Here is a 23,079-nt window from a genome sequence, read left to right as displayed (position 1 = left end):
TCGTGGCCATCTGCAGCCATCCGTGGCAGAACCTCCTCGCAGGCTTCTTTGCGGGCAACTCTCCCCCGGCACCCACGAGCGGGTGGGAAGGGGCGTACCGGCCCCCGCCTCGGACGGGGAGACCTCGGGGAGGTGGGTCAGGAGCGGCCGCTCACCCGCGTCCCCCCGCGGCGGGGCTGAGGAGAGCCGGGGGGCAGAGGAGAGCTCAGGGGGGGCGCTGAGGATGCGATGCCGCCCAAGGCTCCGCTCGTCCCTCATCCCCGTCCCGCTGCGATGGGAAGCGGCGCCTCGGTCCCGCGCCGCCCCCATCCCGCGCCGCCCGTGCCAGGATTGTTATCGCTGAAGAATTAAAAAAGGAGACTTGGGCGCGGAACTCACTGGGGCAGCCGGGCTCAGCTCCGCCTCCCCGGGCCCGGCCGCGGGGGTGGCGGCGCGTTTATCCGGGACGGGGCCCCGGCCGCGTGGTCCTTGTGACGGCCGCGCCGCGGGCAGGTGAGCGGGGCGGGGGGCGCGGGCAGCCCCGGGGGGTGGCTGGGACGTCAGGCCGGTGGTGGGCGCGGGGAGCCGGTGCGGGCGTGAGGGTGGTGGAGGCTCTTTCCCCCGCGGGAAACCGGCTCCCGGAGAGGGTACGGCGCCGTTGCAGCACCGTGTGCTTGAGTAACCATCCTTTCTGGCCATCCCTTAGCACCAGAAATTGAGGAAAACCCGCGAGTTTTCACAGGTTAATGACGTTTGAAAACGTTCATGACGTTTCTAAATGCTGAAAAGGGATAAATTTAGGTATCGGACACATGCCGTGGCTTGTGTCTGAGCATGAGAGGTACCACCACTGAACATGGATCCTGCTTTTCATATGCCCCCTTCTCCTCTGAGGACAGGCTGGGAGAATTAGGATTGTTCAGCCTAGAGGAGAAAAGGCTTCTGGAAGACCTTATTGCAGCCTTTAAATACTTAAATGTGGCCTATAAGTAAGATGTGTACAGACATTTTAGCAGCGCCTGTTGCAATAGGACAAGGGGCAATGGTTTTAAACTAAAGAAGGGGAGATTCAGGCCAGACATCAGGAAGAATTTTTTTCCAATGAGGGCAGTGAAACACTGGCCTAGGTTGCCCAGTGAGGTGGTAGATGCCCCATCCCTGGAGACATTCAAGGCCAGGTTGGACAGGGCAATCTGATCTGCATGAAGATGTCCCTGCTCATTGCAGGGGGTTGGACTGGATGAGCTGTGAAGGTCCCTTCCAACCCAGACTATTCTGTGATTCTTCCAGCTACTACCTGCCCCATTTATGGAAACTGAGCTGTGTGCTGATGCCCACCCAGGGGTAGTTCCTCATTTCCACGTGGTGAATCAAACCCAAGTGGGAATTTAGTTAATTGTGTTTGCTGAGATTGTAAGACATAAATGGCAAACAATAATCCAGGCTAGGTACCCTCAGTGAGTGTAAAAGGGGGGATCACCACAGAGAGCTGGGCACTGTAATTGCTATTTTGGGGGGATAAACCCTTTTGAGGTGGGTGTGCTGCTAATCCTTGAAGGCAGGGAACACTGTAGAAACATAGCAGTGTACAAGATATGTGGATTTATGGACGCAAATAAAGTGGGTGGTGGCAGTATGAAATCAGCAAAAGAGTTATTTCCTGTGGAACTGCCACAAAAAAATCTGGGAACTGTAAAACTGGAATTTCATTTACACTGAAAGACAAGATGCAGAGTTGTAACTGTTAGATCACTTCCTTTGTGGAACAGGGCAGTCTGATTTGACAGAAGAGAAAGCTGGAGCCTTCCACTGAAAACCAGATGTCAAAAAATTAGCTATAAAAGAATCTCCAGCTGCTTTACACTCACTTTCCCACTGTGCTCTGCTAAACCTACTGCCAAGCTGATAGACACCAAGACCAAGATTATTCACTCTTTAGTCACGCTTAAAAGCCAGCTATAAGGTTTTAATTTTGATGCCATAGGTCTCTTGTGAAAGCTTTGTTGTTGCACTTCTGTTCCCTGGGATTGTAGTGTTGATAACATTATCCTTATCCTTCAGCAAGAGGTCTGGATCTGAATGACTTGTAGTACAGGAGGCTTTTTGTTGACAGGGGAGCTCGCCTTTAAGCAGGGAGACATTACTTCGGTTTCCCTGTGACATGACCTGTAATTTTACATGGTAGATCCAGCTATTACTCTGGAATTTGATATGCTTTATAGGTGGAGTCCAAACAAACATCTCGTGTGTCAACACAGATGTTGTTCTTTAGAAGAAGAATGAAACTACTCAGGACAGTAACACTTCAAGTCCATCACTAGATGACAAAAGTATAGACAATCTATTTTTTGTTTTTCTTTTTCCACAAAACACTATACTTGCTTGTTAACCTTTTATGATGTTCAGTATTGAAGAACCTGGGAGCTGCTCTCAGCTCATAGTTTATAAAAGCAGAAGGTAAATTTCGTTCTTAAATTTTGAGACTTGGGGCAAATGAGAGCAGTTACAAGTAAATATGTTGCGATAACATTCTTGCATTGTCAGCAGTTAGGAGTAAACATGTTGTGATAACACCTTTGCATTGTCTTCCAGTCTATAATCAAGCAGTTCTTTAGTAATAGCCTTGCAATAGGCACTCAAATAGTTATGTAATAATTCCCTATATGGTGTTTGATAGAAAGGATGCTTCAGAGTTGTGTTGGTGGTCTCAGCAAGGGGCTGGTGAGAGCTAGCCAGTAGAAAATGGCAAAAATACAAGTTCTGTCCTGTTGTAGTCCTTCGATGTTACACTGGCAGTACAGAGGGATGCAGTTACCACATTGGACTCACATCCTATGATTCAAAAAGCAGGATCAGAGGTTCATTCTTTCCTTATGAAGTGTTGGAGGCAGTGTAAAACAGAACTGTGGGAGCAGGAACTGAAACCTGGTTGAGCACCCTACCTACCAGAAAAAGCCATGCTGCTTCTAGATTTTCCTCAATTGGTGAATCATTTATTCTTTCTCCACTCTGGCTTGGACTTAACTGGAATTATGTTGAATTAGTGTGTATCCCACCCACCCAACTAACTCATGTAAAGTGAACTTACTTCATGTGTGCCCACCTACCTTTGTATGTCCTTAGTCAAATCTGTACTGGTTTTACCCAGTTTGTAGGGTTTTTTTTAAATACTTTTGCACATTTAAGTATTTTCATTTCTTTCTAAAGCTGTTTGATTTTGTTATAGTGTCTACATTGAACTAAAAATTAGAAATGAATAAGTTACTATGCTCATTTATACTGTAGTCTGTGAACAAACATGGTAGTGGTCTTCCAGGCAGCAAATTATTTGTGCTACATATGAATTGGCATAGAGGAATAGGAATTAGTGGGATGTTACGTTGTTTACATTGATCGTTGTAAACATCCTATTAATATCAGGAGAAAATTCTGAAGTGCTGAATAATGTAGGACATAGACTCAATTCTCATTCGATGGGGATTCCGCCACTGATGGATACCTTCTTATCATGTCAGTTGATGACATCATTCATTTAATATGTGCTCCATTTTAAAGAGCTTTGTTTTTTAATCAAAATGTCATGTGGCATTGGTAATATACTTCCATAAATATCATGGTCTAGCTTAAGTTTGGGCTGTTCCCAAGAGTGGTTTGCTGCTTGTGCCAGCATTTTCACAGTCATCCTGTTAGCAGGAGACCAGGCTGGTTGTGAGAACACATGGTGAGGGGCTGGTGAAAGGGTAGCAAGTAGAAGCTCACGTGTAGCTTAGACTGACTCATTGACAAGCCCTTAGTAAAACTATATGTGCATTGCACCTGCACAAGCTATTAAACCTCTAATTTCCTCCAAGAATGGATGTGCATTTGTTTGCATGGTCCGTTTCCCACAAAATTATAATGAGTGGCATCAGTTGCCTTCGTCACTTACCAGCTTTTCAGTAATCTTGCCAGCAATTTATCTGGCTGCTGAGTCTGCTGTTACTTGTGTTTGGGGACTTTGGAATAATCTCACATCTCTTCCAGTCATCTGGATTTTCCCTAGGCTTTCTGGAGTTACTAAAAATGAATATTGGGAGGTCAGAGGGAATTTCAGGTGTTTTTTAGAAGGATGTCCTGGATCTAAGGAGGAGAGTTTTCAACTGAAAACCTGCTGCTCCAAGGAAGATCAACTCAACAGGGGTCTCTGGAGGGCTCCATTTATACCCTAGTTGAATCTGAGCTTGTGGTCATTTAGGGTAGTGGTCTAGAAATGTCTCTCAGCTGAGGTGTTTCACTGGTCAAGGGCCCTGTATGTTGACCAAGGGGTGTGTGCATGACCATGGTGGTCCATCAATCTAGAAGTGTGTGGTGATTTTGAGAGGGGGAGAGGTACACCTGCCCCAAAGGGTTACTATTGGTATATTTAATACAGGTATGGACATTTTATCTGCAATTTTAAGCCAGTTTTGCTACTGGCTGTAGTATTCTGTGTTACCAGTCTGAAACCCTCATAATGATGCAAAAGCCACTCACTTCCTTCACCCTATGTTGCAGGCTGAACGAGTTATTCCAAGTACTGCTCAGTATTTCTGATTCAGTAGCCTGAGGCAAACCCTTAACATGGCCTTTTCCTGGGTTCTATCAGCACAGCATGCTTTGCAGGCATTGAGGATATGTATTCCTTGCCCTCATCAGCAACTTTAAGCAATTCGTAACTTCTTTTCTATAGGGTGGCACCACACCATCAGCTTTATCCTTCTTAAACATTTTCTAAGCGGAGATTTTAATATTTGAATTATGCAGACTGTTCCTAATTTCTTTCATGTTATCATTAGAATATCTTTTTGGTGACAATTTCCTCATCTTTCTATATCTTCGTCAGGCACCAGTTATTAGGGTATAAACAATTCTATATTAATTCTTATGAGATTTTGAGTCACATTGGTTTTGTTTGTTTGTCCCACACTGAGCATTATTTAACACAGTGCTTGCTTCCTTTGAGGTCCTAGTTTACTAGCCTTCCAGCTTGTACTCTACCTGTGTAACTGTCTTTATTTCAACTGATGAGTTTTTGCACTTTTACCCTTCAATTCTCTCCCCCATCCCACTACGGGTGAGTGACTGGCTGTGTGGTGCTCAGCTGCCAGCTGCGGTTAAACCACAATGGTCCTTTTTGGAGTTCAAAGGGTTTGAGATCAGGACAGATTTGACTGGAGTGTGCAAGACCCAATTTATAGCTGTCACAGCTAATCATGGGCAGGGCTTGCCATGGGGATTGCCTGATTTCATGCATGTTAGGGCCTAGTGCTTGTTAATGGCTGCTTTTTGGTTTCGCTCTTTGCTGTACTCCTTGTCATCCATAATTCTGAATGGACCTGTGCTTTACACCAGTACACTCCTATATTCTCACCAAGGCTCTAAAGAAGAAAAACAGAACCACAGAATCATAGAATGTCCCGAGTTGGAAGTGACCCACAAGGATCACTGAGTTCCACTCCAGGAGAGCAGTGGGTAGTGTTTAACAGGTTTTCTCATGTAAGTGTGCAGCTGAAGACTAAAGTCAGCAAAATCTGGAGTTGCTGTACTTTTATGATCTTGGCACTGACTGTGGCAATTACGATTTGTTTCTTGCAGGTATTTGTTCTGGTATTGGAGCAGAAAAAAAATTACTTGTTAAACAAGTAGTAGCAACCCAATTGAGGCAAATAAAAGCTGTATTCAGTTATGGATTACTGAACCTGATTGCAGTGTGGCTAATGCTCAATCAGCCAGAGATGCTGAGGTGCTCTTGCATTGCAGAGAAACCACTACTTGCTGTCAGGCAGGCAGGGTCAGCTGTAGGAACAGACTAACTAGGGAGCTGCATATCCCTAGTTATATCCCTATACATATCCCTAGGGCCACAGACCCCAGCTGGCCTTTGCCAGGGCTGGAAAAACTGAAAGAAGGGTGTGTTGGCATGGTTGTGTGGTTGAGAGGCAAAACCAGCTTTTCCCAGTGCTACCAGCAGTACCAAAGTCTGTCCCAGGCACCTCTCGGCCTTGGGAAGGAGCCACGGCTGCCCAGGTTTTGCTTGCCGGCTCCTCAGCTGCTCACTCCGCTGTTCGTTCTCCTCGCTGCTGGCTGCTGCCAAAGCGAGAGGGACCAGAAGCCCAGGCTGGACTCTGCAGAGGATTGGGAGAACCCAGATCTTCAGTAGCAGTCTTCTTGGCTAACACAGCTGAAAATGCTTATTACTTACCCTCTTCTGAGCTTTTGTAAAGTAAGCCATGCTTATACAGAGAAATCATCTGGTCAGCCATGGTGCATGGATCCTGAGGCTTCCTTGGACTCCAGCCCTTGTCCTAGGAGCCCCTATTATCTGGCTGTATAAAAAAGGTCCATAAATACACAGGATAATCTCATTACAGGCAGTAGTGGATGACGTTGCCAGCAGCTATCTTAGCATGACAGAGTGAGACAAAATGTTTGATTCTGTGCTATACCAAAATAAGCATCAGGTATATCTACCAAAACCTTTTTTTCCTAAATTGAGAAACTTCCATGATTAGACAAATTAGAGCTGGTGTTTCTTTTTTCTTTCTCCTCCATGCAGGACATGATAGGTAGAAAAGGATCCTGCATTTCAGGACAGATACCGATGATTGACCTAAGCTGCCTTGCCTATGTTCTGGAAGAATGGACTATTGTGCAGTACCTGAAGAAATACCTTTTTCATGTGGCCACCGTCCTACTGACAATAAGTGCAATATTATTTTTTTTTATAGTTCCTTTAACAATCCTCTTTTTCATTTACCTTTCTAATGTTTTGCTTTTAATGTATCAGAGGAACAATGAGGTAAAAGCAGATCCCTCGAGTGATGTTTGGGATAGTGCAAGGAAAACTATAGCACGTTTTTGGGATATATATGCAAGAATATGGCATGGTGAGTATGACATTACTTGTCTGAAGCTTTGAATTACAATAAATAGTTAATACACCGTTTTTGTTTTTTTTTAATATTTCTTCCAAATGGATGCAAATAAATGACATTTATTATAATTTGTATGGCACCTAACCCAAAAGTTTCTGCCTCAGAGACTGATAGCAACATAGAATAAGCAGAACGAAAGGGAGAAATTAGTTTATATGGGGTAAATTTCTCTTAAGTGGATAGGCAGATGCATTTTTCTGTATACAATATCAGAGTGAAGCAAGTGTTTATGTTAGTTCTTGTAACATAACTGCAAGAGAGCTGTGTGATTTATTTTTTGCCTTAGTAGCTGCTTAAAACCCACTCAGTAAATAATCAAAACAGAACAACTAGTTGGAAATATAATTAGTGTATTTTTAGTTGGCAAAAACTACTTCGTTTTATGACAACTGGAAATAATTTTAGGAGCTGTACAGACAAAGAAATAATTAGATGCCACATTTAAGTTTGTACTGCGGCAGAATTTAAAAGTAACCTGATTTTTCAGTTTTATTACATTCAGTCTTCGGATACTTTCAACACACCCTGCTCCCTAGGAAAATCCTCATCTGCATGCTAGGATCTTGTTCTTCCTACAGATGTAGTTTAGGGCTATCAGCAAGACTTTGCTGCCCTAGGGATGAAGAATAAGAAGTTGTTATCTCTGTTGCTATCCCTCCTTACAGCTTTCCCCATTAATCTTTGAACATCCTGCAGTATAAAACCTTCTCCACCTCTTCCTAGGACTCTGCCCACTACATCCCCATCCTTCTCCCCAAACAGTTCATGATAGGAGCTGCAGCACGGATGGAGATGAAGGCAGGACAAGGTAGAACAGGGCTCTTAGTTGGTAGAAGCTGTGGTTTTCCCAAGCCTTTGTATCCATTAGTCTCCTAGGCTGGCTCCACCTAAAACCTACATCAAATGTAGGAAGAGCCAGGAAAGGCAATTACAGAAGTCCATGTCTGTGAGAAAATTCCCTTCCATGGTGAAGTGAATACATTTAACTCTTGTGGAGAGAACCTCTCTTTAGGATTCTTACAGATTCTGGTTTGGACTTAAACACCTCAAACAGAGAAACTATTTCTTACATTAAATCCCAAACTTTACATTCAGTCTGACACAGAATAGAGATTCATACTTTCATATTTCAGGAAAGCATCCTGATTGCTTGTTTGCCTTGTTCTGCTGATAAAGTGGTTTCACACCAGTACAGGTTTTTTTGTTTGTTTTGGTTTGTTTGTTTGTTTGCTTATTGTACTTCGGCCTGAGAAAAGTTCCTAATGGGAAATAATCTAGTCCTTTCACTAGGGAAAATGTCAGGTTCAGGTCTGATCTGGTGATTAAACTGATGAACAAATTAGTCCACAGATAATCTGTGGTGTTTTGAGGGGCTTTCTCTTTGCCATTGACCTGAAGTTCCATCCAGAATTTAATTCTTTTAGAAGCTACTGCACAGGCTTTCACAGCTCTCTGAAAGTCATTTAACAAAGGACAGTATGCAGTTTTCTTTAAATTGCCAGATGATTTACAGCTATAATTTTCAGTGTGTTGCTTTTCATCCCAAACAGGTTATGAGCTTCATGGTGTGGAAAACATACCCGAAGGGCCGGGCATTCTTGTGTATTACCATGGAGCTATTCCTGTAGACTATCTTTACTTTTTGTCTAGGCTGTTTCTCTGGAAGAATAGACTTTGTCTGTCAGTAGCTGATCATTTTGTCTTTCGTTTACCAGGTAAGAACATGTTCTCTTGTATTTAAGCATCCTGGATTAACTCAACCTGTTGCTGGTTTTGGTGAAATTCACATTTACTACACTTCCAAGAGAGCTTTTAAACTAACAGACTGCTTTTAGACTTCTAAGCTAAAAGCTGGTAGACACAGGAGGGCAAACAGGGTAGAATATCCTGTCTTTTAAGTGAAAGGTCATACAAACACTGGAGACCATCCAAAGATGACAAACAGACATTATATAATCCCTTTGGGATGAAATGTCACGCCTGAGTAGAAAGTATAAGATAGGACTATATTATTGACCCAGTGCTGGCTGGTCAGGAATGGGCTATGAGTGCAGAAGACCCCAATAAATATCAGGGTATCAATTACCTACTTGCCCTCTACACTGGGTAGACATCCCAGTGGGGTATGACATGAAATCTATCTTCTGATCAAAGCCTGGAGTAGGACACCAAACTTCTTTGAAGATTTTACTGTTGAAGAGAGCTCTGTAATACTGATCACCACAATACATTCACATATTGTAGAATGTGAAAGAAATCAATAATTCCATTGCGAAAAGGAGAACATACAGAAAAGAAAACCTAATTCATTTCTAGAAAAACAAAGCATGAAGAAGGAGCATCCAGAAGGATTAACAGGGAGAAATTTTAAAGGCACCTTTATACCACTTATATTAAAAACCGTTATAATAATAAAGAATAAAATAAGGTATCTAAAGGTACAAGGACATTCTTCAGAAAATAAAGTTGTGTCCAAACACTGAAAACAAAGAGCATAAACTCAAGCAAATTTGATGCAAGAACATTAAGGCACCTCTAGACAGTTGACAAGAAAGAATTTGCTAAAGGCACACTTAGTAAATACTGTGTAGTACTAAACACATCAGAAGCATGAAGTCATCAAGAGATGGTTGTCTTTTAATACGACCCCTAAAGGACGATAAAGCTTAGCAGAATATTTGCAAAGGAGACTTCTTTTTTAAGGGATAAATGAGAGGTTACTGTTTCAAACCGAACTGTCTGTAGCAGATTTTTATTACAAATGTATAGTAAACTATTGTCAGGACCAAGCAATACTTCAGTTGTGCAGCTTCTGGACCACTGAGGTGCACATAAGTGATTGCTCAAATTATGTTCATGCTAGAGGAACAGAAGGTGGCAAACATGGTGTCAACCTATAAAAAAGCTACCAACAAGGCATCTGGTAAAAAAGGCTACAAATAATGGAAATTAGGCCTCCCTATTTGCTGCATTAGTAGAAAATGTGGCTAAAAGTAATAGACTGAGTGAAACTTCTCCCAAACCTTCTCTTGCTCTACCATACTTACCCACATTTGCAGAGAAATGTTGCCCTTCACACATTGGTTCTTTAAAGACTGTGCATGAGCATATGCTGAAGCTCAGTCTGTTGGATTAATTAAAGTTATAGTAGAAGTCTTCTTGTAAATGAATAACTGGTTAAAAGGTAGGAAATAAAGGGTAGGAGTAAACAGCTCATTTTCATGAAGAAGAGAATTCACCAGGTATACCAATAAAAATCAGTGCTGGCACCTACATTGTTCAAAATAATCATAATCTAGACCAGTAGTGAGGTGACAAAGCTTTATATTTGCCATTTTTTTTTTTAAGGCAGTAAAAGCCCACACAGAGAATACAATTATCTACCAATACTGAATCACTGGCTGATTACATGGTAGATGAAACTCAGTATTATAATGCAGCACGCAAGGAAAGAAAACAAGTCTAAACACATAAACATGTAATTAGGTTTTAGATTTTCTAGGTGACTTTAGGAATATGTCAGCTTAAGTCTCAGCAATCACCAAAAGGCAAACAGAATTTTAGGTGTATAATGAAAAAGAAGAAACCGAGAAATACCATTATGTACACAAAATTAATATGGTGCCCACATCTTGAATACTGAGTGGAATTCTGGTCTCCCCATCTCAGAAAAGCTGCAAAGTAGTAAAGATACGAAAAGGAAAAGGATGATCTGAGGCCTGGTGTGGCTGCTTCTGTGCAACTAGTACGTAAGATGGAAGTCTTGCCTGACGGAGGGATACAAAATTCTGTGTGACCCAGAAAAGTGGAATAAGAAGTGATAATAAATTCATATGATACATCATATTTCTGTTAATAAGGATATAGCATTCTTGGCTGCAGGATAACATAGGAATACATGTGGGTTCACAAAGGGATTAAACCAAGTCAACATCTGTTTTTGACAGAAGGATCTATCAAAGATGATGTCTTGAATAATATTAAACATAATTCAACTACAAGCTGTGGCATTGTGTTTTCCACTGTCTTCCAAGGCTTCTGTTGCAGACCTTTTGTCAAATTTGCACCAGTTCTGGTAGTCTGTAATTGTTTATATTTATTGATATAAACAATTTCTTTTCAAACAATGCTGTTGGAACAGTGAATTTGAGGACTGGGGAAACTCTCATTTGCTGAAGCTCTCTATGGGAGTTCCAAACTGATAGATTTTAAACGTGAAAATAACATAAGAAAGCATAGAGTGCTTCTATGGTTCTCGGTCAGTCTTTTGGAGAAAACCCATTTCTGGAAACAAAGGCAGGAGATTCACCAAACTGTTCATGCAGTGCTGAAACTGCCCTGCTAGCTTCTGTCATTCATGCATCTTAGAAGTCATATAGCAGTGCAATTCCATCCAAGTAGTTCTCAATTTAACCACAGAATACTCAGTTTAACAACTCTAAACCTCAACATTTAAAATGTTAAACATGACATTTTAAAAGAGCACTAAAATAGTTGCCTGTCAGGTATTTATTTTTGTAGCAAGCTTTATTGTATTGAAAATTGACATTTTTTTCTGTATTAAAATATTTGTAAAGAAGGAGGGAGGAATAGATGTTTGTTTCAGATTTTCAGCTATGATGCACAGTTTCAGTTGCATGGCTGATGCTTTGATAATTATGGAAAACAGCATGTAGAGACATTACTTCATTGAGATGCTCCTGATAAGTGCGTTCATCTTGATAACTTTTGGGCAAAAACACTGTCATGTATTTGTCATTTTTCCAATATTTACTCTGTAGGTGTTTTACTTCCTTTGTACAAATTTGCCTTAGTCAAAATATATAGCTATTAGATTTTCATTTAGCTGTAATCTTGTTCCTACAGGCAAGCAGTATTTGTGATGTATTGCTATAATAATATGTATTTGCTACTTACTTATTGCAGGACTTAAATTATTATTGGAAGTGATGCGTGTGATGCCAGGTACAAGGGAGGAGTGTCTCATTGCACTGAAGAATGGACACTTGGTGTCCATCTCACCAGGTGGAGTTAGAGAAGCGCTATTCAGTGATGAAAGTTATCAGCTCATGTGGGGAAATCGAAAAGGTTTTGCTCAGATTGCTCTAGATGCAAAAGTGGTGAGTATGATATGTTACCAATCCCAGTTTATGCTTATTGCATGCATGCTTCATCATAAAACACGGTTTAGGAGTGTTTGTTGGAAAGTCTTCCAGGCAGAAGAAAATGTTTGGGAGTAAAAATTTATTTTCCTTTCCCCACCACTTTTGTCAAGCACATTGATCCATAGGGAGGAAGGACTTTATGGAGCTGTATAGCTTTTTCTTGACTATTGCAAGGGATCCATCTCTATGGTTCCATGTTGACAGTTCTATCATGCAGGCATCAAATTTCGCGTCTGGACTGTATGTCAGGAATCTTCACTGTGGTCCTTCCCCATATTGCTGTAAGGTTTCATTCTTTTTTCTCATCTACTAGACTTATATCTTTATCTTACTTCTAAAAATCCAGTCATTTCCTTACAGCTCTTTAATGTATTTTCCTTATCTTCTTTTATATTCTGGGAGAGTCCAGAATTTTGTTCTTACCCTTACTTTTCTTCATGGTTTTTCAAGATTGCATCAACTAACACCAGGTGCATCTACATCAGTGTCTGAGTTTGAATCCTGTGTGTGCTTTTCAAGCATTTTTTCCATTTCTCCCACTTACCATGCTTTTATTCACATCATGGAATGTGTTAGATTACCTGAGCTGCATTCCTTTGGGCTGATGCTAGAACCAGAAGTGGGACCCAATACTCTCCAGTTGCAAATGTTCAGTCAATGGTACCGGACAAGAATTAGTTCCTCATAAAAACTGAGTACTGAAGTGCATTCAGTGTTGATGTCAGATCCTCAGCATCCTCCAGAGATGTGCTTCTGTTGGTTTGCACTCCACTAATGTTCATATGGCCAGTTTCCATTATATTTTCCATATGGATGATGATATATACATAAAAACTTCTACCACTGACTCTGACTTCTTCCATCTAATTCCACGTGTGAGATTGCTTCTCTGATGTAGTCTCTGGGAAATAATTTTATTGGGGATGGCACAGATCTGAAAGAGCAGCAACCCTGTCTTTTTCCTACCTGTCACTTCTCATCATCATCACCACTAGAGATGACTTTTCTGTCTTAATTTAAGCTTTGCATACTTAGTGCTCTTTGTGTCTGACAATACTGGTACATATCCAGGTTTCATCTGTTCTGCCATGAGCTTTCTGCTGCTTTCTCATGAATTGCACAAACATAATTTTTCTTTACATTCTTAAGAATATCTAAATCATAATTCGATCCATACATCAGTTCCAGTGCTCTTCTTTGGCCTTCCACATAAACAATCGTTTTCTGTCTCTATAGGAGAACCTGTACAGAGAGTTTTTTCCCATGAAACTTGAATTTCTTACCACCCCTTTCAGGTTTTTTTGTGCAGTTGTATCTCTTTCTTGCCCCTTCCGATTTGTTGCTTCTCAAACTTTGCTTTGGTCTCTTGTGGTACAGCTCCTACAACAAAGTGCCTAGAGCTGCAAAATATATGCTTCAGGTTAATATTTCTTCATAACTTTATCACTGAAATTTTGTGGGTAGATCACTAAACACTAGAATAAATTTAGAGGCAATTACCCAATGGATAAAGTAATTTTAGGCTGGGAGTTTTGTTTCTACCTCTTCATTCGTCTTGTTATGTGGCCTTTTAAAATGCATGTGTATTGTATTTCTGTTCCCGTTCCTGTCCTTTTTCTCAAAAGTGTGGGCTGGTAATGTTAGTCACAATATTTCATGTATTGTGTGGGCTCTACACCATCACTACTACACCACCACCACTACTATCAGAATATGAGTAGGATAAACCCAGTCAAATTCATTCGGGCATTTTTAATTCCTTTACCATCTTTCCTCTTATGTATTAATTTAATAATATACTTGAACAGTCAGAAGGAGGTGTCACTTTAATAACTTGAGTGATTTCTAATCATTGTGCTTTCATATCTGTATTTCAAGCTTCTCCAAATATTTAAACAATCTTTTGCCAGATGCTTTCACTTCACTTGGAATCTTATAGTGTAATTCTACAATATAATAAGGGTTTTTTAAAATAAAAATGGAATTAAAAATATGAATTCCCTTAATTCCGAGTGCCACCCTGATCAAAACATATCACAAAAAATCCTTGATTGTAATCCTCTTACTCCTCCCAGTCTTCTGTAATTTGGAAGCATACAGAAACAGCTGAATAGTAGTACCTTAAATTGCTAGTACCTTCTATCAACAGTTTTTTATTTTTTAATTACTTTTTAAAAATTTTTATTTAATGAATTAGGTATTCATTGATGATAAGGTTCCTGTGGTGTGAAAAGTTATTGTGGTAATTTGTGTAACGTGTTTGGTAAAACAGATACCATGTAGGATTATCTGTTACTTGGAGATGTGAGAGAACAGGTTTTCCTTTGACACCTGCTAGCCTGAGCTCATCTTTACAACAGCACTCCTGGCTCTTGTATCACTTATTATTGTGCACATTATTTTTTTATTATTATTATTTTTTATGATCAGGAAGTCTGTCTGGATCCCAGTATGGTGGAAATCACTGTAATTAACTTGCAGGCTCCACTGAATTTTGGGCATCTTTGATATTTCTCTGAAAATCTATGATCAGACACACTTTAGATTAAAAAAAAAAAAAAGAAAAAAAGAAAAAGAAAAAGAAGTGCTGTGCATTTACCAGTAGAGGGGGCAATATTACCTTTATATGCCATTTCTTGTATAAAGTTAGGCCCACAGTGTTACAAGACCTGGATTCCATCTTTGGACAGACTTGATTATTTCTGTTTGGATTTGCTGCATCCTTTTTGATACTGGCCAAATCAGTCTTGTAAGTTGACTGAAGACTGGGGATAGACTCACCTAAACTATCAGAACTTACTCTATCATGTAGCAATTAATATATATTTTGCTAATATTTATTCAGATCCTGGATGAAGGAAAGGGAGGACTACAAGTGCCTTTTTTTTTAAAATTTATTCTACACACAGTGTAACCATCAACCAAAGATGACAGTTTACAGTGTTCAAAATGACTATATGGTTGTTCATAACCTGCCACAGATGACTTTGAATGGGGATTTCAAGACAAAAACATCTTTATATATGAATAGATATTCCCATTTTTCTTATAATGCTATGGAAGTTCAACAGTTCTTCCACTGAAAAAGTTGAAGAAAAGCAAAGTCCTTGCCTGCAGGTTTCCACTTCATCTCATATAACTACTCTGCTTACTTAAGGTGACAAAAGGAGAGTGTTGCTATTTAAGATTATGACTCAATAAACTTCTGAGACATATTTGTCTGTTGAATTTATATATGCCAGGGTCCTGAGTATCAGAAATACCATCTGCCTATGGCTGGAGTTTGACAGCCTAATGGGGAAGATCCCTGGATTTTATCTGTACCAAAAAAAAAAAGGTTCAAATCTAGTTAGGCAAAAGATAAACAGGGACTACAGTTTGTAAAATTCTTATATATGTGCAAGGAGTTTGGACTAGATGATCTCCAGAGGTCCCTTCCAACCTCAACTATCCTGTGATCCTGTGATTTCCAAGCCGGTTGCGTGTGATCCGGCTCAGTTCCAGCACGGCAAATCTACCTCTGAGGGTTTCTGCAGATCCGACCATGCTGCTTTACAGACACAAGCTCTTATGTGTGTACCCATTTGCATCAGCTTAGGGACCAAACACTGGTACCCACTCTGTATTTCATTGGCTGATCATTGTATGTGAGCAACTTCTGTGATCACCAGATTTCTTTATACTTGAAGACATGTTTCTCTGGCACTATTTCTAAAATCTAAAGTGTTTTGTCTGTATGACAGGCAGATTTCAAACATTTTAAATACTAGACATATAGTATTCAATTAGTAACTGAACCTAAATGTGGTATTTTTAGTGTCCAGTAGTTGTATGCTTTTAAAAGATGTTACTGATATTTTTAAGGGTTTATTTCTAATAATTTCCCATACTGTCTCATTCTACAGGGTTTACTATTACAACTTCATGTACGTTTGATATTTCTGTTATCCATAATGTTTTGTTTTTTTCCTTTAAATGGTTTCCATCGCTTGAGTTCTTTGTTAGACTCTAGCCAGGTCTTTTTCTTGGTTGTTCTTTTTCTCATCCTGTGGTTTCTGTTCTGTGGTAGTGATTCTTAACAGCAAAAAGCTGTTCCTTCATTACCTTCTGGACAAGTAATTCCAACATCATTCTCAAACTACCGTTTAAAAAAAAATGAAAAGGAACAATGGAGTGGGGAAAAGTCAGTGTATGTACAGATACAATCACAGTTTGTTTACAAACTATGAAATCTTACCTCAGGCTGTAAGACATGACTGTTTCAAGTTCAGGTGTCTCAAGTGTCTTTCCTTTTAGTCACAATAATGCAGTGAACTTGTTCTGTAACTGCCTAAGGACCTGCCCTCCAGAAGGCAATTCTAGTCCAGGTCAAATAATGCAATTGCCTTATTTATCCAAGGGATTGGCAGATTTTTTTTTCCAGTGGAGTATTATCCAGACATTATCGCTTCAGTGAGACTACTTTGAGAAGCATATGAGATGAGCTAAATGTGAATGTCTACTTGCTTTCCGCAAGACTTCACAAACTGAATACTTTCCTATTCACCACACATGATGTAAACTTTAGACAGAGAAACTGCAAAACTTTATGTTTCAGTCAGCAATACTGGAATAAATATATAACATACAAGTCATTTTTTTTAGAATCTCAGTTAACTTTTGCAAGGTACATTCAAAATGAAAGGTATAAACCTCTAATACAATATCAGTCATTTTCCTTACAGATGGTAACTTTAATGCAGCAATGTTTGTGGGAGCTGAGAAACAGAATTTGATTTCTATTCTGAAGTTTATTTTTTAGAAAAAGAGTCCTTGTTTTTTGCCTAACTGATAATTATCCTCTGTATCCAAGTTATTTTCTCAGCTGCATTAACAGGCACTAAAACATAAATTCAAGCTTGATATAGCATTTCCACCCTTTTTCATTTTTTAATGTGTTTCCTTAGCCCATCATTCCGATGTATACTCAGAATGTCCGGGAAGGATATAGGACACTTAAAGAAAGAAGTAAGAACTTTAAAATATATTTTAATTATTTGGAATGTTTTCTCCATTTTTCTCTCAGATTTCTCTAATTTTTCTCTCAGATCGTGCTTTTCAGACTTCTGCTTACTTTGGATTCTCTAACATGCTTCCTGTGGGTAAGAGGTATCTCAAATATAGAAATAGCTTGTGTATAACTGTTTCATGCTAGGTGATTTCATTCTTTAATGCACCCTTATTTCAGTGATCTATTGAGTCCATTGAGCTTTGTTTTGGTGGACAGTTACCTAAATCCTGTAATTTCTTCTCGACTGTCAGATAAGCATGTATTTTTAAGAATTCTTCCATATTAATCAGAATTAAAGTCTGCCTTATGTTTTCTGTTACTATAATCTCACTGTTTCCACCCTTCAACTATTTCAGGATTTCTTAGGCAGCTGTATGAAAACACTCGACTGCCAATTTTCCCTCCGTACGGAGGACTTCCAGTTAAATTTCGCACATATGTTGGGGAGCCAATCCCTTATGATCCGAATATAACTACAGAGGAATTAGCTGAAAAGGTCAGTTAGCTCTCTTTTTTTACCTCTCTATTATATGTGCACTCAAAAGTAACTTTTTGTATGCTTGAATAAAGACAAATACATTTTTACTAGCTTGTTAAAGCAATGGACAGTCAAGCTCCAGGATTAATTAATCTATGGATACCTACAAGCACGTATTGACATAGTAATAGTTGATTGGGGTGCCCTCACCTTTCAGAATGTGTGAGCTCTGTCTTCTTGGGTTGCTCACTTTGTTTCTCCCTTTGTCTTTGATAACTGAAATGATGCAAACTATGTTTTAAGTTCCATTTTGAGCAACTAGGAAAATATATTTCAGATATAACAAATACCTTTCAGAATCTTCTCTAAATAACATAGGGCTCCAGAGACAAAGTTTCACAAGAGCTTCAGTTTCATTGTCAAAAGGAAAATGTTGAAAAAATGATTTGCATCTAAAATATTAAAATATTTTATGTATGTAAATCTTGGTGAAATCAGTGGTGCCCAGGAGCATAAAAATGTTTATAGATCCAGGGTTTAGGTATTTTTCAAAATGCTAATCTATACAGAAAATGCACTTTTAAAAACTTTTCATAGAAGATGAAAGGAGGGCTTTGTGCCGAAAAGAAAATAATCTGTTATGGCCTAGGAATATACACATCAAAATATTTATCAGGAATCACTGATGTAAAAAAACACCTTGCTGCTCTCAAAAAGATGCAAGATTAGCTTTTCTTTCTTTCTTTCTTTTTTTAAAGGATCTACTGCAGATTGTTCTGGGCTTCACAGCAGTGAAACCAGAAAGACAGGTTTGGTCTGTTACAAGGGAACTGGCCCAGCAAGCCCTGGAATTCAGTCTTAGCAGGTTTAGGAGGCTGGGATCAATGTTAGTGCTAAGAATGCCTGTACAGTTACCCATGTTCTTGTTCTTTGACGAACAGTATTTTGTGTGCCTGCAAAACTGAAATGGAAATTTCCCACGATATTGATTTGCTTTACTAAGTCAAGCCTTTGACCATCCTCTTCAGTGGGAGTAGGGTTAGGTTTTACATGGCTCATAATAGTTAAAAAACTAACAAACAAACAAACAAACTTAAATGGGGTTTGAGATGACCAGCGGTCTGGCTGACCTCTATCCAATCCTGCTCTGGAAAGGAGTCATGACATTAATCTGTTCAGGAAAGGTTTGGCTACTCTTTTGATATATTCCCAGTGATATTCTACCATCACTCCGCGGTAGAGCACTGGCGTATGTAGCTACCCTTACTAAATACATTAGGAAAAACTAAGGGAGATTTTTTCTTAGACCTAGTGGAAATACAGCACAGTTTATGCATTCTCTTCACAAGCTTGCATTTGAATCTCATGTAAAGTAAAAATGAACAGAATTTACATACAAATTCTCTCATTATGTGCATTCTGTATGTGATTCAATTACGGAAGAATTCATATTGGGAAGGACAGACGGAGATCCCTACTCCAAATTCCTGGTCCCAGCAAGGTCAGCTGTGAGATCAGATGAGGTTAGTCAGGCTTTATCCAATGCTTTTGATGAAAACCTTCAGGGATGGAGATCACACAAACTTAAAATGCCCAGGTTTGGTAAATCTCAATAATTTCAGCCTATCCAAACTGCAATCAATATTTTTATTCCTTTCCTTTTCAAGGAAAGTATTGTTAGGACAACTAGTTAATATAAAAGACAATTTTTTTTCCTTAAAGTAGATCTTATGTGTGAGTTTCCCAATACCTCTTGAACGTCTGATAAGAAGTCAGTGATCATATTATTCCTCCTTGCATAAGCAGGTCTATAATGGCAACTTTCTCATCTCTTTTCAGACCAAGACTGCCATCCAGACTCTCATAAGCAAGCACCAGACAATCCCAGGCAGCATATGGAAGGCTCTACTGCAGCGATTTGATAAGCATCGTAAAAGTGATTAGAATGCTTATGTTTATTTCATTGGTTTTACAGCATACAGTAAAAAACAATATCCTATGGAAATGATGATTAGTAATTGGTGTTCAACCAGTTTAATTTACAAGTTTCTACAGATTTGACAGAAGAAAACAATTAACCTCTTGAAGGTTCCCCTGTGTTTTTGAGGATATTCTGAAGTCAGAAAGGCTGAAGAAGAAAATTTATGTATAATAGCAATGCAACAGCTAAATTCTCCAAAAGGAAATAATGTAGCAAGGATTTGCCTGGTTCCTAAAACAAGTGTGTACATACATCGGAGAGCCTCAGAAGTGTTGTCTACATCTGTGGTTTTCTCTTTTGAGCGGTTGACAATCCAGTCTCAGAGTAGAACCTCAGAGTTGGTGTTATCCCACCAGATTCCACCCCTTTGTGGCATCTTCCCTGATGGTCCCCAAGCAAGACAGTGTCAGAAGAGAAACTGCCTCACTTTAGCTGCTTTGGCCATTTTTACAGAGAGACTAGACAAAGAGAAATAATCCCATTAATAATAATCCCATATTAGACTCCTACAAACACATCAGCTTAGTGGTTTGGTACCCTGAAAAGCAGGAATGCAACATCCAAGACTTTGCCCTGACAGAAAGAAGGAAAGTCTTTCAAAGAGAGAAAAAGCTTTAGTTCAGTGTAGCACTATGCATATACATGTAGACAGAAGTTTTATGTCTGAGCTGGTACATTCATGTGCTGTTGCACCATACAATACTGGTTTAGTGGACGAGGCTGCCTGCAGCCTGAGAATCCCTGCATTGTAGTGTGTTTGCAGTACAGATGTGCTGTACTCACCCAGATCTCTCGGTGAGCAGGACCTTGCTTAGGTAATGCAACCCTGAGGCTTACCATCTTTGGTGCTTTGCCTAAAAATGTAGTACTGCAACACTGCCATCCCCAAATGGATTGAACCTAAATGCCTGTTTGGAAAGGTGGACATACCAGCATTGTCTTCTTAATACAACTTGCAGAATACTGAAACTTGCTATAAAGCAGAATGTGTTTTTACAACCTGTAGGATGTTGTTACTGGTGGGAGTGGGAGAACTTTGTGTAATATATCCAATATGCCATTAAATGAACCAAGTCTGTTAACTTTGAGCACACACAAAGGTAATCTTTCATGCCTCATTTTTCCTTCTTCTGCTTTTAATACCTACATAGTCATACCTCTCAACACCCTAAAGCTTTACATGACATCTAAGGAAATATATACACTGTTTGCCCATTTTTGCTAGAAAACTAAATCTGCTCCTTGAATGCTTCCTCTTCCCATGCTGCTCATCCACAAATATTTCTTGCACATCTGAAGAAGGGATCTGGATAGACAGGTGAGTTATTTCCCTGGAGTAAAAAGACAAGAATCTTGTCCTGAAAAAAATCTCAAATCTGTCCTAAGATGCAGGAATATTTACTTGAACACCTTAACTATAATTGCTGTATACTGGCAGAAAGATTTTTCTCCCAGCAGAGACTCAACACGCATAGGAAATGACAAACTAAAGCAAATCAGGATCCTGACTGATATGCCTGGACATGAACGGGAATCCAAATCATGAAGTCTTACATAGTACACTCCAACAATATAAGCTAAAATTCAAAGCCTGAGCTTAAGTTGAGTGATAAAAGGAACTAAAAGAAAGGGCTGTCAATACTAAAATGGACATGGATGAAGAAGCAAGAGGAATTAAGGGTAAGTAGAATCTGAAAGCATTTCTTACGTTGCAGGAACTATGCAGAAGGACTAGAGAGCATCAGTCTCTGACTACCCTATCCTGTTTTTTGAGCACATTAGCATCATCACGGAGCATGTCCAAAGAAGAGCAACAAAGCTGGTGAGGGGCGTGGAGCACAAGTCTGATGAGGAGCGGCTGAGGGAACTGGGGCTGTTTAGCCTGGAGAAAAGGAGCCTGAGGGAAGACCTTACCACTGTCTACAGCAACCTGAAAGGAGGTTGTAGCATGGAGGGTGTTGGTCTCTTTTCCTAAGTAAAAAGTGACAAGCGGAAGTGGCCTCAAGTTGTGCCAGGGAAGGTTTAGATTGGATATTAAGAAAAATGTATTTACCGAAAGGGTTATCAAGCATTGGAACAGGCTGCCCAGGGAAGTGGTTGAGTTACCATCCCTGGAAGTGTTTAAAAGACCTGTAGATGTGGTGCTTAGGGACATGGTTTAGCGCTGGACTTGGCACTTGACTTCATTATCTTAAAGGTCTCTTCCAAACTAAATGATTCTATGAACAATTAAAGCACTTAAGTCATGTGAATATGCACAACCTTTCAAACTCCAGTCTCTCTGATACCTGATGCCGTGCAACAACTCAGAATAGAGCACTAGTCTTAGTGGACATGTAATCGAAGCACCAATTATCTTTCAAAGCAGGGATTTCAGCCTAGGTCTCCCATATCTCTGACAGTTGTTAACAGCTTGCTGTAATAACAAAGGTCACGAATTCCTGGGGTATTTAGGCTTACAGAAGCACCCCTGTATTATCTGCAGCCTAGCTGAAGTGAAGCTGGAGTAAAAACTCATTTCTATTAGTTATCTTCTCTCACACTTGTCTTAAAGAGTATTTTTGGGATCTCAAGGTGACAGACAAAACTATTATTGAGAGATGTGAGTGGTTTTGAATGACATATAAGACAATGATTTTTCTGATGAAAAAAAGGATATTATTTTTTCCAGAAACATTACAGTACTGCTCTAACAAAGAACAGTTATTATAATATTATTTCAGTGCCCCCCTCTTAAATTTTTACTCTTTCTAGAGCAGTATTGTAGAAACTAGAACTAGGAACTGCTATTGTAGAAACCAGAGTTTCTTTTAATACAAGTAGAATTATAATTGCGGATCAAATCACTCCCATGCTACATGTATTTTCTAGCCTCTGCATCATCCAACAAAAAAGAACTGAAAACCAGAAAACGCAAGTGTGTCTGCCTCAATATGTAAGCAGCATACATGACTCTTTTGGGGTATGACTCGTTTTGGGTATACAAGCAATGGGCATATAAACAACGCAAGGAAATTCTATTTCTTACCTCTTCACATATTAGGTTTATCCAGCTCAAACGACAAGTTTTTTGCACTGGGGAAAATATCCTACTGGCAACACTGGAAAAGCAAATTAGTTGGACAACAGCGCAAATACAGTTATACAAACACACAACTGAACCATCACCAAAGTCAGATAGGCAGATGATGTAAATGTAAAAGACAACCGGTCAGAAAAGCACGACGGGAAAAGATCCGAAAGAGTTTGCAGCCAGTTCTGGCCAAGTTGGTGTCACCTGGAGCTGAGGTCGCAGCTCAGGGCAGCGCTGCAGCGAGTCCTGCGGCAGCAGCGCGGGTGTCCGGAGCCGCGCCGGGTGTTACTGCAACACCCCTTACTTCTTAGATGGATTTTTATTTGTTTTTCCTTCTATATGGATCCAGGAACCCCACCCAAGCCCCCAGGCCGGTCAGCAGCACCGTCACAGCGCCCAC

At 39.8% G+C, this 23,079-nt stretch overlaps 1 protein-coding gene across 2 annotated transcripts; it reads left to right on the top strand.

Annotated features, from left to right (window-relative positions):
• The first annotated feature begins 290 nt into the window (after window positions 1-290).
• Window positions 291-20,705, top strand: LOC102084534 (DGAT1/2-independent enzyme synthesizing storage lipids). Of its 2 annotated transcripts, XM_065053562.1 has the most exons (8): window positions 291-492; window positions 6,554-6,884; window positions 8,483-8,647; window positions 11,859-12,052; window positions 17,044-17,104; window positions 17,185-17,238; window positions 17,504-17,643; window positions 19,465-20,705. In XM_065053562.1, exons 2-8 carry the CDS (start codon window positions 6,557-6,559, stop codon window positions 19,567-19,569), a joined length of 1,047 nt encoding a protein of 348 aa, XP_064909634.1. In that variant the 5' UTR covers window positions 291-492; window positions 6,554-6,556; the 3' UTR covers window positions 19,570-20,705. The 2 variants fall into 2 exon arrangements, with proteins under 2 accessions (XP_064909634.1, XP_064909635.1); XM_065053563.1 differs by lacking the exon at window positions 17,185-17,238.
• The last annotated feature ends 2,374 nt before the right edge of the window (window positions 20,706-23,079 follow it).

The sequence above is a fragment of the Columba livia genome, chromosome 2 (assembly GCF_036013475.1).
Source record: "Columba livia isolate bColLiv1 breed racing homer chromosome 2, bColLiv1.pat.W.v2, whole genome shotgun sequence".
In the NCBI taxonomy this organism is placed as follows: domain Eukaryota; kingdom Metazoa; phylum Chordata; class Aves; order Columbiformes; family Columbidae; genus Columba; species Columba livia.
This window is presented reverse-complemented; position numbering and strand designations above follow the sequence as displayed.